Below are 20,180 nucleotides of genomic sequence, written 5' to 3' on the forward strand. Positions count from 1 at the left end.
ATCTTTTCATCACTAAAGCATGACCCCATACACTGTTTTTGAGTGATTAGATATTCGCTGTTGCAATGATAATATGATAATTATTCTATTATTTCCCAGCAATACCACTCAATGAGCTAAAAATGTTATGCTAGATTCTGGAGTCAGCTTTATCATTATGAGAAATACTTTTAAAATATATCACAACCTCCAAAGCCAAAACATATTCAACAGACCTAAGCGCATCCCATACTTAACACACTATCATAACAAACGCATTCATATACTGAGAATTTCATCCTTCATCAAGTATACTGAGGACGTCATTTTAGAAACGCAAACTGAAGATATCATCTTTAGAAGAAAAACAATTTTGAAAAAGCTGCTGTTGGGACGTGGAGTTATCAAAATATATTATAGATTAAATTGCCAATAAGCAATGCCAATAAGCATACGGTAGTCAGCAGGATTTGGTTGGCGAGGCCGTCTAACGAATCTCGGTTAATCATTGCGGGACTTTTTTGTCTGGGATACGATATTTATAATTGCTTATTTTTTGTATAAAACTTTTTTTTATCTTTTTTTTATGTATGACCTTCATTTCCTTCCAATGTAGCATGTCAGCATGCATTATTTCAAATTACCATCTTCATGAAAGTTAATTTGCATTTTCGTGATTATTTTACATTTTGCATAATTTAGATAATTTAATAAAGAATTCATTCAGTTTCAGGAAATTGTCAGAAAAATGTTTAATTAATTTTATATCTTATTTGGCGTTACTCGCGAACAGGAAGAGAAAAGACAATGGTTTCATTATTTTGGAATTTCTAAATCATTCCTCGCTGCGAAACTGTAATTCAGTTAGGAGGTACATTTAGTTCATAATATAATTTGTCTATTTCCTTTACAATGTGAACTTGCAAAAACAGAATCTTAATATAATTTGACTTTTTCCTTCACAATACGAATTTGCAACACCAGAAATATTACATGAACACTGTGACATCATGAAAAAAAAAAGAAAAAAATAACATCGCATTTTTAGGGAAAGCAATATCATGGACACAAAGCCGACTTACTCCTTTGGTGAATATTGATGATATTGATGCGTTGGTTGAAAAGGTTTATTATTCAAAATTGAAAAAGGCAATATGGTGTTTTCACAAGTTGCTATGCATATGATTGTTTGTCATTTGAAAAGATCCGTTAGTACTAGCAACATAGGTTTCCATTTAATATAATGTAACACAAGTATACGTGTACCTATATTGATTGACATGATGTTCTTTTTGGGAAACTTCAATCAAACCTCCTTTCAGATTTGTAGCAACAGTAGGTTGACCTTGGTGAAAACTATTTTCAGTTGTGTGTTTCTGCGAGAGAACCCTTGCACCATATTCGCTGAACATACTTCCTAGGTAGCGAACTAGCCGATAACACCTTGATTTTACTTCGATTTTGTTATTGAAAACCCAATATTTTTCATTTAAAACTTTTGCTAGACGATTTGACGATAAAACAAAATCATTTATTAGTGGTCTGTATACGTGGCATGTTCATCTGGTAACGAAGCAGTGGACATACTGGGCGGTGTCTTCCTGAATGTATTGAGAGGATCTTAATTACATTTACTTAAAAAAAGGTTATTTTTATACATTCACCAACACATAGCTTCACTTTTGTCGACACCATGAAGATATGTTGATATCTGACCGAGCTTTGGCTACTAGACATCGTTGATGAAATAGATAACGTTTACTCTCAAGGAACACCTGGTTTCATCCCATCTGGTCCCTTTTAGTAATATCAATGCAGCTAGTTTGGCGATTCTCTGCCCTTCCATTATATGCCATTAGTTTCATTATAGTCTGTTACCGTGTGTGTATCCGCTGTTTTATTTTTAAAGATCACAAATTAATTTGAGTTATCCTTCACTTTTGAAAATGATTTATCTCTGTTAAACATTTCCAAACACATCTGTTTTATAACTGGTTTGGGTAATGTCAGTATGATGTAATGTCAGTATGATAAATCAGGTACTAGCAACTATTATTTGTATCCAGACAGTATGTCTATCAATGGCCAAATATAGACAAAACTTAAACAACGGCTGAATAGAGACAGGGTGTGGTGAAACAATTGGTGGATAAGTTGCTTTTAAGGAATATTATAATTTAATACCCAGACGTAATTAGCCGCTTTTGATGATTATGCCATGGTTGTGTGTAGGTATAATATATAGTTTCCTCCGTTGAGTAGCTGGCACATTTCTTCATCTCAACCAAAATTGCAATTCGTAGAGAAAATGTTTTGAATAGAATGAAAGGGAACAAAACAGATGGTCAACTATTGATCGAATTTAACATGACAAGAAGAAATACAAAAGATTAAATAAATATTAAGGTAACCCTGATCTTTAATAACTTAATAAAGATTTATATTGACCTTGAGTTGAACACGTTATAACGAGTAAGTAATGTAAATATATAGAGGAATTAGTTTAAAGAAAATTAAGTGTTCTTTATTGACTTATTTTTCAAGGTATATTCTCGTTAGGAACTTTAAATCATTATAATATTAAATTTTTGTATGCTTGATTTAAAATATTTTAGCCGACAATTTTGTTCATGCATAAATATATACAATTGCATAAATTTCACGTATTTACACGTTCATTTGGTTTGTGTCCTGAATCCTTACTCCATGGATTTATTTATTTACCGATTTATTTAAAAGCCTTCGCTTTGAACCGAACAATAACAAATAACAGTTACCACTTAAGTTAATTGGGTTTTAAAGAACCATTCCGGAGACGACGTAGTTTAACCCAGTATATGTTTCAGTATACTTTACATACTCTAACCGTAAAATGAGTTAACAACGTAACTATCCTTTACTTCACTAACAAAAGAACACCTTGTCTGTATTCAGCTAATTCAAAGAGACATTTCGTCTACTTTGCCAGCTCTTTAAAAGTCGATCTTTGCCATAGCGTGCCCTCATATAGACAAATGTATATGTCATAGTGTGCCTTTCACAGATCTCTACGCAATAAACTATCAATATTATCAATCGACCGGCAATCTACACGCGAAAGGGACGGTCATTTGTTTGTATGGAGCTAAATACAGGAAAGTGTTAAGGTTATTTCGATAAAACTACGCTGCTGAAATGTATTATGATGTCTGATAGAATGGAGACGTGATAGATTCGCCAACATTTCTGTCTCTGTACCTAATTGATGAAACCAACGTCTGGTGCTGAAAAGCCGGAACGGAATAAATACCGGGGATCAAAGGGATGGTATCGGGAGATAACGGTCATGTTGTTATGTAATACGGACTTAACATTCATCAATGAGAAGTCTATATGCGTTTTACGCTCGATGTTATCAACTATACATACATTCGGATACAAGTGAAATTCCAATTGGATGTTTTCTTCTGAATTTGTGGATATATGTTTTCATGAATAATTTTCATTGATCGGCATGATGGTCACTTTTTCGTAATGTCGATATATTATGTTATCAAACTAAGGTATACCTACGGTGCATGGACATCTTAATTGTGATTAAGAGGGATTATGAAGGATTATCTATCTGGCGAGCAAGAGGAATAAAAGATGAATATATCGTGATTAATTGCAAATGAATATGAACTACTTGACTGTTAATTAAGATGAATATGAAGAATAAAGCAAACATCAGTCTAATTCGACCTAGTGTAATTTCACTGAAAAAGGCCCGGAGCACAAACATAATCAGATCAACCCTTTATAAATCAAAGGAACCGGATGATACTCCGACAGTTGTTTCTCCTGCCACTTCAGAATGGTCTTGTCCGATGTGTTCCGAGGAACGAAAGGTATGCATATCATTCTACTGAAAAGCAACTCATATTGTATTGTATTGTGTCAAGTCTATGTAAGAATACTGTTCATTGGTTGATATATTCCTTGGCACATGCACATACTCAAAAAATACATGCAGTTTAAAACGTTGCCACAAAAAGCTGCAAGAGTTACATCAAAGTTATAGGTGTTATGGATATAAATGCTATATAAACGTATCAACCCTGGTTTGATACTGCGAAAGGTAATCAATTTTATCGACTGCAAGCTAAGAAACTGGGATAAACATTGAAAATTCGATAACCGAGGTCAAATACACATACAAAGATTAATGAGCACACATTATAGTTAATTAAGTTTTATGTGATCGTAATTCTGTATAACCGGTTATTTTCATTTTATCTGGTTTTTGGGGGCGATGGGTGTGGGTCTGCTATTTTGGCCGATACTGATATTAAATCACGAAAGTTTTAATCGGGAAATATAGAGAAAGTAATGGTTGAATTATATATAGCCCAAAAGCCATACCGCGAAAAATTAAATCAATGTTTCTAACAAGTGAATGTTGCTTCCGTTGTTTAATGCAGGTCTTTCTTTCATAACACTTTGGTTGATGTTTTAGTAACTTTTAAGCAATATCGCGAAAAATTAAATCCTTATTTCCAACACAAGTTTTTTTCCACAATTTAATGCAGGTCTTTCTTTCATAACACTTTGTCTTTTCTATTGTTATGCTGGCTTTTTGCCCTAACCGTTTTGTTTTGTCTTGTTTCGGCCTTTACATCACAAATGTATTATTCATTACTTCTGTTCTTCATTTCCTTAATGTTGTATTATTCATTACTTCTGTCCTTTATTTCCTGAATGGTCATATTTTTAAGCAAGCACACAAACAATTGAATAGCAGAACCAACATAGCTGTTCTAAAATGTTTCAATAAGGAAGGGGTCTGAGCAATGGATCGTGCAAAATCACGACATGCTTAGGTATTTTCTTAAAATTCACCCAGTATTACCAGACTTCTGTCTCCTCTAACTACTACGCGAATCACCATAGAATTCACGTGAAGATTTAAAAACAAAAATATGTTGTGTTCACCGTTTCTAAAAACAGTCGTCACATGCATAAATATTGCATACAGAAGAGGCTGCCATTAGAGAGGCGGTTGATGATATAAACTGTTGATGAACCGAAAATCAAAACTTTGATATACATCAAAGTTACAATTAAAAGAAAGATAGGCGAGAAGATACAAATACCTCCCAATTCAAGAGTTTGTGGGTTTTATTAGTTTAACGTCCTATCAACAGTCAGGGTCGATTCAAGATAAAGTGCCATAAAGTGTAACCCTCGGCTACAAGAATCTATAAATCCGTTCTTTGTACAAAAACGTGATGATAACCCATGGAGTATCAAACAAAAAATGAAACTTTTTGTCTTTTCGTCAGGTTCCTTTCTCCACTTTACAATATATTGTCGTCAGTTTTAGGTAAATTATCATAGCTGGACCAATACCAATATACCCCCTTTAAGAGTAGACAGAAACTACTGCATTTACCTCAGTTAGAGTTTAGAAATTTTAAACTGCGTTAACGTGGGCATTAATAAAAATGTGATTATAGCAAAGTCTACACCAGTAGTAATTAGGGGTGATTAAGAAGTCAATATGACGTTTCATTAACCAAGGATTTTCTAACTCACGCAGTCAAGGTCATAATGTTGTTAAAGTTATTTGCACTTGAGTTGGAAGATAAGACTCCCTTTTCTCATAGAAGTACATATATTTCATAGTTTACAATGTTGTCAACAACATTAAGATATACCACCCGGGACTTCCTGGAACAACTCTCAAACCGAAATATTACACCTCAGATTAGAAAATCTAGCATATTTCAACATCATTTTATACTAAATATCTATTTGCATACTTAATGTCACCGAGGCCATTCAATTACACACGAAACTGTCATTATAATTTACAAAAAAAAAACCAAAAAAAACATTGATCTAAATTTTAGCATATTACAAGTGACATTTAAGTGTAATTTAATGATAGGATAGTAGACTTATAATATGGAATTGACGATTTAAATTGTCACTATAGCCATACGAAGGTGATATTTAAATACATAGATTGGAGTACCCGAGTGAAGTTTAAAGTTTTTATGTGATTAAAGTGAACAGGAATTGATAACTTTATGCCTCGCTAGATAAGATAGGGTGTCTTATGAGTTTATATACTCGGACAAGTTTGTAGCTTTTTAAGGTTGATAAATTCAGAACAAACGCGTCTCGTATACTAAAGCAGATTATGTTCAAACAAGTCGTAATTAAGATATCTGTAAATGTCATTACTTTTAAAAGTACGTTATAATGTCTTCATTTGACAGATCGGTGTTTTCTGTCATTAAATTATTAAAATCATTAACCAAATATACTAAATGGTCGATTTTTTTAGTTTTGTACTTTAGCTTAACTATCAAATGATACACGTTTTCCAATTTTTATATTTTTTGAACTAATTTTAACAGTTTGGAATTTTAATGTAACTTTGAAGGATTTTAAATATTATTTGGCATGTTTTTGAGAGTATGCTTCAGAAAGATAACACTATAAAGAAGGCTAGAGTTTCACTATCACAATAAGACACAATATTTACTCTTTTACAACAGTCTCCCATTTACTCGTAATACGATTAGAAAGTAATTTTATCTATATAAGGTGTCACACATTGGTAGAAGAGCGCGGTGACAGAGCTTAATTGATGCCTCATCTTTCTAGTTTTCGGAAAACGATTTTTGATAAAAATCGAAATACTTTGGTCATGCCATTCTGGAAATAATCATCGTTGTCATTACAAACATTGCACAGATAAAAATATGCACGAATATCACCATTACGCGAACCACCACAACATTCACCACCAACTTCCATGAAACATATTTAAGCTATTGACTGCATGCAACACAAAATGAAATAAAGCAAACCCTTTTTCTTATGCATACATACATAAAGATTTATTTTATTTCTTACTGATAATCAATGAAAAAATTCTTTTAAATATCTCAAATGTTATCGCACTATCCAAACTGTTTTAATTACGAGTACAAATAAATAAACCATGTAGTCTAAGTGGCAATTACATATATCTTTGTGTATACTACTTCTAACAATGACCTTCAAATCAATCTTTACATTTACTCTCTTTTGCGTACGTCATCCGGCGTCCGATATTATCAGAATCAGCTCCATAATTTCCAATTAATGTCCAGACTGCCGATACACACACCAAACACCATGGAGCCATGTGTTTATTTATACCTTAGAACTAACAGGATTGACTAGTGTCACCTCAACATTCACCAAGTTTAGTATCGTAATTGGATTGATATATAATTAGAAAATAGTTTACACTGTATACGGAGTAGCTAATACTCAATATTGAGTATAAAATAGGTTTAAAATCAAAGCCATTGAATAGGTTCTTTAAATACGCTTGTTGCAATTTGATAACGAATTGTAGGAGTTTGAAGCACATTTGTAAGCGTTATTGTATTATGGGGTATTGGGTATACAACAGTATCAAATAATAGTACATTGTATATGGAATATTTAAGTCTTGACCTAAATATATGTGTCATACAGTAAATATTATATACAAGTATATAAAATGATAATATAGAACCAAAGGAAAACCTTATTGTTACAAACGATAACAGTAAACACAATGGAAGTTAACATTATTATGTATCTATGATATGCCTCATTCTTCAACACAAATGACGCTATCCTGATGATGATCATCATTACCAAGGCTCATTTTTCACAAAGATTCACAAAAATTAATTAAATGCCTTGACCTTTACATTGGCCATCGGAAAGCATGGCAGAAGTTAAAGAAAGTTTCTAAATTTATGTTATGCTTTTCTATGGAAAATCATAAATCAAAAAATCGTATACACTTTATAGTTAGACCTCAACATGTCGATCTTTCATTCTGACTTATCAAAGGCACTTGCCTTCCTTTCATTCCATCAAGTGAAGAAACTCAGATAGTTCAGAATGTATATCTTGGGACGCAGAGATTTTTAACATCGCAATGCAGAAATAAAAGGGGTTCTTTTTCAACTGAGAATATATGAACATTGGTTGCGATAAACACTCTTATAAATGATATCCTGTATCATGTAAATTGTTAGTTGGCAAATCATTATAAAATAGTTCCATAGAGAACATGTGTATTATGCTTCAACGTGTTTGCAAAAGTCTCATTTGAAGCACGAGGAGGTAATGTATATATTATACTATATTTGTCACATAGGACTTGGATCAAAAGAATGCTACTGCAGAAATGACAGGTCGCAGAATTTGATTGATCGCATACCCTCAGTTACACTAGATCGATTTCGATTATATCATGATATTGTGTTTCACTTAAATGCAAGCGTAAATTATCAACGACCCGACTATGAGGTGATATTCATTTATATCGAACAATGAGTATGGACTTTAGAAATAATTATGCAGTTATTTAAGTGGAAAGGTCAATTAGATGATTAGCCTAATGCTGGTAAAAACAAGATTCCATAAACAAGTCTTTCAGCGTGTGTGTGCAGTGCTTTGATACGAAACTAGTTATTGAAGAAAAAAGGTCAAACATTAATAGCTGGTTGAAGCAAGGTTGAAGTATCGGTTAAAATCAGTTCCTCTTAGACTGGACATATTAACTGTCCACCAGCACGTTAATGTCATGGTTGGTTTGATGTGAACAATTTCAAAGGTTTACGATTGGATATATGTGTTGATAATCAAAGATGTGCACTGCAGTATAGTGTATGCCTATTGAGTTATTATTCGGTACACAGTTTTTTCATAAGTACAGTCAAAAATAAATATTTCTGTCGAATGACAGAACCAGAAATCGAACCGGGTCATCGGCGTGAACAAATCTACGGAGGCAAAGAAGCATGCTCTGTCAGCTGAGTGGCAGACACGTATTTATGTACATGAACAATATGTACAAACCACAACGAACCGCCCGCTCCTTTCACAATCTTCCGTTCTTACAAGATTAATTGGACTTGTATACAAAATGCTCATTTACATAATGAAGATATGGCATACACATAGGAACAAATTGGAAAGGTAGACCAATGTAACGCAAAACGAATTAGAGATTATCGAAAGAGTATTCAATGTAAGATCTATGTTGTATTGTATTCCCTACGTAGAAAATTTATCCATGTCTCAGAATATGAAATAACGTTTTTAGTTCATTTAGGATATATATCACATTCGTTAGGTCTAGCATAAGTCTTTTTTTTCTATCTATACTTGCTAAATAGACCACGTGGGTTTTTTTAAAGTCTTTTTTCTATCTATACTTTCTCAATAGACCACGTGGGTTTTTTTTGGTTTTTTTTGCTTTTTTTGTCCAAGAGTTACTGGAACCTGTCTTCTAAAGATCCTCCATGTTTTAAGGATGTTAAGCTAAAATGAATTAAAAAATATATGAATGAAAGCTAACAAGACTTGGGCCATCATTATTTAATTTAGTACATACGATAAGAACGTAAACATATGAAATATAAATATGAGCTTGGTATGCGCGTTAGTGTGATTCAACAAAAGCTTATCTCCTGTCCTAGCTTTTTATCAAAGTCAATATTTGGTAAGCCAATTGTAAAATAAAGGATTACGACAGTGGTTGGTTCGTATGACAAATAAAGGGTCTTATCAATTGACTTTAAAACAAAGTTATTACACGCAGAAATTCCAACCACATAAAAATGCACTATAAGGTGATTCATATAGCCAGAACACGTACTCCAACATCTCAAATAGGCTTTTAATGATATCATTTTAAAATTACTTTTGAGATTTAACTTTCCTGTTCTGAAAGGAAAGTGATTGAATTTAACAGCAGGACATTTCCTTTTTGCTTCATTATCATGGAAAATAAACAATATCCAATTTCAAAGTAATCCAATGCTTTTCTATTTTATCCTAGTCTCACAAGTCTGTTTTATTAAATTATATGAACAGTAGTTTTTTATCTCTGAATTGAAAATACGAATAGTTACACAACCAAGTTGACGTGAGCGGTAGATAATTCATTAAAATCACATGCAAGCCCAGGATACGTTGCCTTTCGTACGTATAACACCCAGGAGGTTCTGGTTGACATTGTTATATAGCGAGAGTTCATAAAGAATGACTTGCTGCTGGAGACCAGAATCTATAAATATAAAGTGGGTGTTTGTGTTATTATAATGAATAAATTTGAGAATTTCAATTAAAGTTCTATAAAAGAATAAAAAAGAGTTTTCATGCACCTGGAATAGTGAAGTGGAAATTGACTTTAAAATCAATTACCGTACGTGAGGTACATAATATCTCTGTTATAAAATGTTACCTGAATGTCAGAAGTCCCTGTCATGTTACATAAGGTTTGATAGAAAACAGGTTGAACACATTGCTTTTTCAGACATAATAATATTAGTACCATGCATATCGGAGGAAGTTATGAAGCACAAAAATGATAACATTGTTTTCTTTCTGCGACACTGCTAATCTATCTGTACAGTCTCTAGAATATTGAAAATGGCACTAAAAGTTAGCTTGAATATTTTTGCCTCTCGTTTATGTCTGATGTTAAGTTTCGGGCAAGTGGGCGATGATATATTATTAGAACTTTCCTGTTATCGCTCTTTGTGTCTTGCAACTAAATTATAATCTTTCACAAGGGTTTAGTCTCAAAATGTATTCATCTACCAATGGATTGCAAGTTTCAGTTTAACAACATGTTGTTTCCATGTACTAAGCAACCTGAAAATGACCAAAGTTTTTTAATGCTATGAAAACAAGGTCAAAATAACCCCTCCATCTCAAGTGGATCCAATCCAAGTGCTACGTCACTGTAAAATGACAACGCTAGGTATACAATGCAAACAAAGTAAGGAGCGTTTCATGAGTCGAGACTAAATCTTTTTTTTTAATCCATTAAGCATATAATCGTTAGTTTCGAGATTAACATGTTAATGAGTATTGTAATGGTTTAATTATCTGCATCAACATCTCATCCGGAAATGCTATGTTTACGGATGTGACATGACGTCAGGTGCGTTCGATGCGTCTTACTATGTAACAAGTTCCAGGTTGTTGAAATGTCAACAACTGTTCCTCCGTTGATTTGGTAAAATACCGCCCCCTCTCCTTTCCTTCATTTCCGATTTACTAGATTGGGCCAATTTATTTTGCGTTTTATGTCTGACGACTTTTTCACGTTGACAACATTGTGCTTGAAGTTGCCATTTTTGTTTGTGGTGATTGATTTTCGGAAATACTAATCGCTCGCAAAAAAACGAAATTAAGGTTGAGCTCAAGATTATAATTGCCCTAAAATCTATATCACATAGGCTATTGGAAACCAGTCATGGTGTGTATTTTATTTCAAACCGATATAGGTATTTGACCGTTGTTGCTTTCAATCCAAGTTTTCTTCTTTGTATACGTGCAGGTCTGTGATAAAATTTGCAGAGAACATTTTTTATTTAAAGAAATGTTTTGGAATGCAAGTGGAGCCGATATCACTTCTTGAAATCAAAGACATTTCAGATTAGAAATGAAAATGTTGAGAAGCCTATACTGTTACCATATGAAAGTAAAAGTTGCAGTTAATTATTTCTGATTGTGTTTGGTCTTTACAACATTGCACTGAAACAACCTTACATATTGGCACGAACTCTTCGTAGTGAAAGCTAAGAGGTAATGCCGAAAGCATAGCATAGTCCTCAAAAGAAAAAGCATTTCAAACAAGAAAGTGGCTTTGAAATAAAATTGTAAAAACTACAAGGAGAATGGTAATTGCAGTATATCCATGAAGTGAGTTTAACTATTGGCATTACAGTTTATGGTATTTTATTTTTTCTTAAATTCAAATTAATGATATTATCTTGCACGAAAGAAGAGAAACATAACATTAAAGAACAAAGAAATTATGAATAATGAATAAGATGTATGAACAATTTTAACTGTTATTTCCGCATTAATTCGCCATAGTCTCTCGTGATCCCCCTACCTAGGTATCCCTACCCCCTTATTGGTCCATTAATCATATAAACAGTGCTTAGACATGGTCAGTCATTACAGTCCTGGTCATCAATAATTATCCACAGTAAAACATTCATTAGGGAGATTCTGACCTGTGATTGGCCTTTACAGTAATTACTGAGCTAGCATTAACATTAGACGATAGGACCATAAACTCAAGCCATGTGTGTTCGGACTGAGGTTAGGGATGGCTGGGGCCATATCCAGCTCCCCACATTGTGAATAATTATCGGCTTCCGTGATAACACTTTGTTAATTCTTGCCTCATCTATATTTCATGAAGATATGGCGAGAACACGAACTTCCCTAACAGACATGCTCCGCTTAGTACATCTTAGTGCGTAGGGATATGTCTTGTTTCCAGTTATCCCGTTTGTCTGCCTCTTTGTGTCAGATATATATTGACTTAACAAGTTTAGGTCTTTCTAGTTGTATTAGAGGTTTTATGTGAATGTATGGTATCCTTTTCTTTTCCTCATCACGTTCGAGAAGCTGGCTTCAGCACAACATCTTAGTCTAATGGAAAACATAAAGTGCAAATATTTTCTGTATGTCCGAGAAGGAGGGCATTTGGAAGAGAATTCCATTGTTTTCGTTGACGATCGAAGTGCATAGAAAAACCAACAACTTTTCTCAGACTTCAGAAGCCATATCGGTGCAATTCTCACGGAAGGAAATGTGGCAATGTGAATATACCTTACACTGAAACTGGTTGGATAAATATTTTTTTGCAGATTGGTGTCCACCGTTTCTGCAACAGAAAACAAAATTCTTGGAATAAGTGATGTAAATTTATTCTCAAATGGTTCCTTGAAGAAAGTCTAATAACCTTGCATAACATTCCATGCTAAACTATGCCTGTGTGTGGTCACGGTGAAGAGTGTAATTGGCGTATCGTAAGTCGACAACATTGACAACTGGGACTTCTGCAGCTACTTTTCTTACATCATCGTTTAACGAATCGTGGTGGTCGTGATCAGATGAACTGTTCAAACGTAATTCAAAACTGTCCTGCGTTATTTTCATTATTATCTTATTAGAAATATGATGTGGATGCGAGTTAAATGATGTAAGAAGTTCGCGTTGGTCTCTTTGAAAAAAGAAATGAATAATTAAAAGGATTTGAATCGACTTCAGTGGAAATAGTGTTGGCATACTTCTAGATTTTCTGGTCAGAAGAGCGATACAATCTAAAATCCTTTGATGTATATAAAACACAGAATATCCAAAGTTATTTTTTGAACTTCTCGTGAAACCATGAATGAACATGGTCTAGTCAATTACAGATTTTGTTTTGATAAGCTCTTCACTTCTTTCACTGGAATCATAGGATCGGTTACAGGCTTACATCCTTTGTAATTAAACTAGTAATTAATTAATGTACGCATTAGTATCATCCGCTCCATCCCACCGTGTGGCAGGTGTTTGGTAAAGAGGATTCCAGATGATACAAAACTAGGGCAGAGCAATACGGACTAACACCAATCTGATACTGAAGCTGCGACTTGCAGGGATTATAACGAACGAGTTCAGAACAATATGAAAAGATAACATTTTTCACGAAATGTTATATATGTCGATCATCGATGCACTCCACCTACCAAAGTTGTCCTCAAGGTTTATTTGAGCATCACCCTAAAAGAAGGTCACGGTGACATGGAGTCAGTGATTGTTCTCAGTGAAAATAGGGCATAGTAACTTAGTAACGCAGATGTATCATCATGGCAACGGATTTTACTAACTAGTTACATTATAATGGACATACCTGAAGCAGGGTAGATATGGAGAGTGCCTCAAACGCTGGCTACCCTTGGGGTTATTGGGGACGTAGAAATGGAACCATCCTTACAAATGTTGTTCTTCCGGTATGTATATTGTGCAATGATATATATTTATACTCTTGTTATAGATTTTTTTCAGGTCTTTATGTAGGGGCTGCAGAAACTGAGTGGTTTAAATGTTCCAACGTATTACCACAAATTTTCCATCGCTCAGGTAGGACAGTTACCAAATTCTGACTGCAGGTCGACGGTTTTTTCTCTCTCCATATCCTCCGACTTGAATCCGCTCACTAACCTTGCTATGCCCTTAAATGACCCTTTGTGATATAGGTAATACATTAAATCAATTTAATCGAATTACATAATGTTTTTGTAAAAATATTAATTCGCTTGAAAACTTTTCAAGTTCGCTTTGTTCCAGTACGGTTTGGCCGAAATTACGACTAAAAACAAAATAGTTTGTAAACAAAAACGCATTAGGTCCCCATCTCCCTTAGTGCCACCGACGGCGAGCCTTGAAAGAACTGGCACTGAATTATGTAGTTGCACTTTCACTTTCGCTAGCCAAGAGTATTCGGTGCATTGTACAATACTTTCCCTCAAGAAACGTGTCGCAAGAATACCTTTGGCTAGTGAAATTGCAAAATGTCAAGAGTCCTGATAGAGCAAAACGATGTAGAGTTCAGTTTCATTTTATGAGTCCGTAAAGGACAAATCGTTGTATGGTGCTGTTACATTTCAAAATTATTGAATAGCATAGATGTCGTTTGTACAATTATTTCCATTGGTCTTGGCGTGTACCAACATTTTTGGTTACATGATTCATCAAAGAGCTGTACAAAGGCCAAAACAAATATGTACACAGAGCTCACATATACTGTTAATATATTTGCTTTGTTTCGATCGCTCATGCATTAATTAAACAATGATAACATTTCCTTTGTAGCAAAAGGAAAAACTGACATTTCAAGTGCTGGATATTGATTCTTTATTAAGCTCTTATCCTGGTACAATAACCATGTCAATTTCTATAATGCCTGTGCTAGCACTGAAGTATTGCTAGGTCAAATACCTTGTCTCAAATATAGGATAATATAAATCAATATTATGACGAAGTTCCGTGGATAACTTTTCGAATAGGTCATTGAGAAAGTAAAAGTATTTGTTTTGTCTGGACAGAGATCTTATTGATGTGTATAGCTGACCACGTGGTGTATTGAAGCTTAATATTAGACTTTTAGAAATCTCAATACTGACCAGCTGATATGTATAGGTGCCCTAATATAATATTTACTCAAATTCAACATGAATACGTTACAAATGTCGAAATGGCGTTTTTATTTGACTTTTGACGAGATTATACGTCCGTGTTACACGAACATCTTCAATGGGATTTAATAGGGCTCATTGGAGTGTAATACCGTAGCATAACAAAATCCTTAACCAACACAAACATTTGAAGTATAGCGCTCGATCGGTTTAGAAACGCCAAGTCATTTTAAATGTACCTGTGTGATTGAATTGGGTAAATCTCTGGTTTAACTTTGACGGAAGATTGACCTAGCAAAAGATAAGAGAAAAATCTAATATATCTGGATATCAGTTCCACAACGTTAAAATCATATTTCGGAGTGGGAGTTTAATGGATTCGCACTGAACAGGAACTTGAGTTATCATAAATTTTTCATGCACAACCTAGCTGGGAAATGTTATGTCGTATTTTATGAATATGAATGCTTCTTCCTTTTGTTATTTTATCCATTGGAAACATGTATCAACAGTCTCTAAAACGATTGATATTGACATATAAACTACCTGGATTGCAAAGAAATATTGATCAACTGAAAACTTAAGTCCTTAGGGAGTGATATGTTTTTGTTTGAGAAATGAACATCTAGAAAGAAACAAGGGATATTACCCAGCAGATAATAACTGTTTTCTAATAGCATCCGGGGTGGATGTTTAATTGCAAAAGCCGATATTTATTGGCAAATATTTCACATGTATTCAAATAGTGAATTTCTGTGTGAAGTCGAAGGATTATGACAATCTTGTAATGTCCTTAACACCACGACAGGATGAATGGACGGTTTACATTTCGCTAACCAAGCATATGTGAATTCTGTTTGATCGTGGAGTAAATCGAGGCCCACAAGTGCAATCGGAAAGAAGGATTACCTTATTTACCTGTATTTTAACTGTATTCTCTCACCTAGGCGGTCCACGCTCATGTAACGGACGGTGTTATGCACGAAGAAGGCGTAATATGTTTAAGGGTAAATAGTGGCTTAAATAGCCTAAGTTAATTATAATGGTTCCTTGAACCATGTAATGCAGGGTACATTTCAGAACATTATTTAATATCGTCATAGCCATTTGCACCTTGAATCATATATTATCTATTCCTTCTCGTGTACAAATGAACATCACTTTAAATTTCGCTTGCTGAAACTAAATGCATTGTATCTTCTCGTGTGATGCAAGATATCTTTAGTTATACGATTAACAATTGGTATTTTAATCTTTATCCTTTAACTAAACACATTAAGATCAAAGAGGTTTAAGTCTATGGGTTAAATACAAGTTTGTATACTCTGTTATTTTGGTATTATGCCAGTTTGTAAGTACATGTAATTTTTTTTATTTACACTTGCTGTTGTCATAAATCATAACTTTTCATACGTAACAGAAATATTATATCACGTTATCAGATGTATGTAAGCATTTACTATCTATCAAAAGTGATTGACAGGCACCTGTCGAGTGACATGGCCAATTGACTGTTAAATGGTAAAAACGTGCAATATGATCTACGATAATGTATATAATGATAAATATTTTAGATCTTGGCTTTTATTTTAGTAGTGAACATTTTCAGGGGAAGATATGAAACAGAGAAATGTCAAAGGCAGCATTCCGGGAAGGAAAAAGCAAAATGGGAAAGATGAGGGAAGAAGAGAAAATCATAGATATCTATAGAATATAACACGGGACAAAGAAGTAATTTCAACGTGTGGACAAAAACAATTGTAAAATTTTAGAGGCGATCTGCCCCTTAATCAAGACACACAAAACGAACATATCATATTATGTAATCATTTTCTTTTTGTGTGTCTTGATAAAGGGGAAGATCGACTCATAATTTAACAATTGTATTTGTCCACACGGTTGAAATTACTTCTTTGTCCCATATTTACCATTTTAAGTAACTAGTATCGTACAGACTTACAAATGTAATGATGGGATCCCGTGTCATCTGGAAAATCCTGTTGATATTACTTCTTTGACCCTTATAGATTATTATACATGTATTTACTTTTATATTACGTTTTCAAACAAAAGTAGTAACTTTTGATTCGGTGATATGGCAAATATCCGCTGTTCTCTATAAGCGAAACGTCTAATTATTAATCCCCTTTTATTTTCGTTGCAGACTCCCAATGGAGTACAGATCGGCCCCATTAGGGTTCCGGTGGCTAATACATACGGTAAGTCAATCTATTCTAGTGTGTTTCAATGTTGTATTTCGGCAATACATATCTAAGGCTCAATAAAGAATCATAAACTCACCATATTTTAAACTTGCTATAAACACAAACGTCACAGAAAAGCTTATGTATCTGAAAACTTAAATAACAATAACCTTTAAGAAGCATTTTTACTGACATGCAATTGGCATCGTCATCGCTTATTAGAGAATGAAATCGTTTGTAAAGTTGTCTTTGATTAGCTGAAATAGTGGCGAAATAAGATATTTGAGAATAAATCCTTCATTCATAAACGGTTGATTCAACAAATATGGTGAAACAAATGAAATAATCAAAATTAAAATGAAAAACTTAAATGCATATTATATGTCATAGCAAGGCAAATATGATGCTTGCTGCGTCACTTGTTTTTGTAACAGTAACAGAAATGACACAGTAAATGACATGTGATCCTTCTAAAATACATATGAACTAATGAACTTTGCATGGCGCAAATTATCAATATAAAATATTTTAAATGTGTGGTGGTGATGGTGGCAAAAGAGGAGAATATACAACAAGTCAATTAGAGTGAATGAACTAAAACAAATACCTGTAAGGTTCCATGATCATAGTTGTTTGCCTTTCAACCAATAAACACTAATTGGTACCAATGGTTAATGTACAGGTCCTGAGAAGGGTAAAATCAACGTTGAGTTGGGCTCTCCCTTTTATGTTCATCTGCATGACCTCCCCGAGTACACAAAGATCTGCATTGCTCAGACCGGTAAAAATATTACTGACAGTGTTTGGATTGGACTTTAAAGCATGTTCATCGTGGAGTGATTGTTGTCCCAGCCCCTAATACAAAAAAGTAGTACCAGTCAGTAATATAAATATGCTTTCCAAACAAGTGTAAAGATTTCCCGAAAGAACAATTAATTTTGTATTACACTATGCTGCTGGGTCGATGACACCAGTGTCATCATGTCCTTCGAATGCAGGCTGGATAAATGTTGGTTCTGCTACCTCTACAGTACATATGTAGCCTGTACCATAGCTTTTTCTTAAATATTTACAAATCTGATATTCACTTTCATTGCAAATAACCATTACGCAGTGCATTGTCAAAATATTACTGCGACCTTGATCGAAAGTTTTTTTTTTTTTTTTTTTTTTTTTTTTTTCCAATGAATTTCATCACGATTTGTATATCTATTACTAATATACAAAGGCGTTCGCCAAAGAAACGTTATTTTCATCACTTATACATAAGAAGACGTGTGGTTTTACCACAAAGAAAACTAATAGATAAACCTCTTCTCAATTTATTGATTTTCGTTGGTCTGAAGCCCTTTATTTAAATCTCTGTCCCTCAGTTTCTTTATCATTTGTATTTCAAAGTAATGATCCATCAAATTGTGTGATTATTATTTAAGTTAATTTCTAAAATGCATGGCTTTCGCGAGTGCGAAAAAACATTTTAAAATACATTAATGTATACCAATTAACTGCATGCATTACATTCTTGCGATGGCGTTGTGAACAAAATATCTTAAACTCCGTTCATTACTTTAACAAATTTATATGCATGTTTTGAAAATTATGTTGCAATATGCTAATATTTTCTTCTTCTTTTCTTCTTTATGTTAAATATTGGCTTGAATTCACATCACTGGCTTAAACTAGGAATGTTCTAACCGATGATAAATATCAGCATTATCAAGATTAATTAAATCATAAAGCTCATTAACAAATATTAGCTATAAAAAATACAAAATCGTTGGAAAGATGTATGCAACAATTCACAGAAACACATTTAACATCAACCTATTCAACTTCAAGCACTTTGTAATTATTCAACTTCAGTAATCAATCAGATCGTGTGTCAATGCCTCTCATTCAAATGCTATCTATTTTATCGGAGCAACTTGTATTTATTTTCACTTTCTAATTGATAACAATAATATTTCATTGCGTTATTACAATCTTGGGACGTTAAACATCGAAGACTGTCCATTGGTTGAATTATTTGCAATATAAACCAATTACTGGTCTGTATTCGGTAATGTTTTATGAGATGTAGTGTTAATTTGGTATCGATGGTCTGTGTTCTTTATCAGCTCCTATCATTGTTTGATATTGATTTGAACATTAATTAAATGAAGAATAAATCTAGAAATAGTAGTATGATGAATGTCGATAGCAATCACTGGATGTTATATCAACCGATTGAAGGCGCCCTTTGGAAAGAATCATAATCTCTTCAAGTTCAAACAGGATGATGTTAAACGAGTATTTTTAATAAGATGTTCACGATTCCAACTTCAGTTTAATTTATACATCATACGTAATAATATTATTTGTGTCTGGTGTAGAAATATTATATTCTCTTTTTATTGGAGTGATGGTAGGTATAGCATTTCGATGTCAGAGATATTGTCCTTTTCTTGATGATTATGGTGATGTTATTATGAAAAAAGTGTAAACCAACGGATTTAAGTGATTTTTAATTTCCCGGGTTTTTTTTATATGTTACGACTCGTTCATGATGATTAACTATAGTTAAAACGTTCTATTGTACTTGTGGTTGAACCATTTCGTGGAGATTTTTTTTGCGACTTATATTTACCTGTGAAATCCGCGAAGTTTAAACGCTCGCGAAACTTAGTTTATTTGCAGTATATCGTGTTTGTAATACAGCAGCTTCAAAGACAATTTCAAATTATCTTTAAATATCTCTTGAAATCTCCTTTAGAATCTCAGGTCGAGGAAACATTCGAGAATCTGAGAACAAACAACATTGGCATTGCCCTACAAGAAAACTAGCTAGTCCGTGGAAGCGCCAAGACCATCCATTTATGACTATCTTTCTTTTAGAGAATTATATGTCCCTGTCTTTGGTATCCAAACATGCCTCCATATGTCCTATAATTCACCATTACCAGAAGCTGTATCAGTGACAGAACTGGACCTAATGTGAGTT

At 33.6% G+C, this 20,180-nt stretch overlaps 1 protein-coding gene across 8 annotated transcripts in view; it reads left to right on the forward strand.

Moving 5' to 3' along the window:
* Window positions 1–20,180, forward strand: part of LOC138333928 (uncharacterized) — a 67,640-nt gene that overhangs the window by 37,885 nt on the left and 9,575 nt on the right. For 2 of the 8 annotated variants that reach the window (XM_069282593.1, XM_069282596.1), the window contains exons 2-3: window positions 17,161–17,215; window positions 17,883–17,981. In XM_069282593.1, coding sequence (XP_069138694.1) covers window positions 17,161–17,215; window positions 17,883–17,981 — 154 coding nt within the window. Of the gene's footprint in view, window positions 1–2,929; window positions 3,849–15,203; window positions 16,004–17,160; window positions 17,216–17,882; window positions 17,982–20,180 lie in introns of those variants that run through there. The other 6 variants (XM_069282598.1, XM_069282599.1, XM_069282592.1 and 3 more) reach the window with 5 other exon arrangements.

Source organism: Argopecten irradians, chromosome 10 (assembly GCF_041381155.1).
Source record: "Argopecten irradians isolate NY chromosome 10, Ai_NY, whole genome shotgun sequence".
NCBI classification, from domain to species: domain Eukaryota; kingdom Metazoa; phylum Mollusca; class Bivalvia; order Pectinida; family Pectinidae; genus Argopecten; species Argopecten irradians.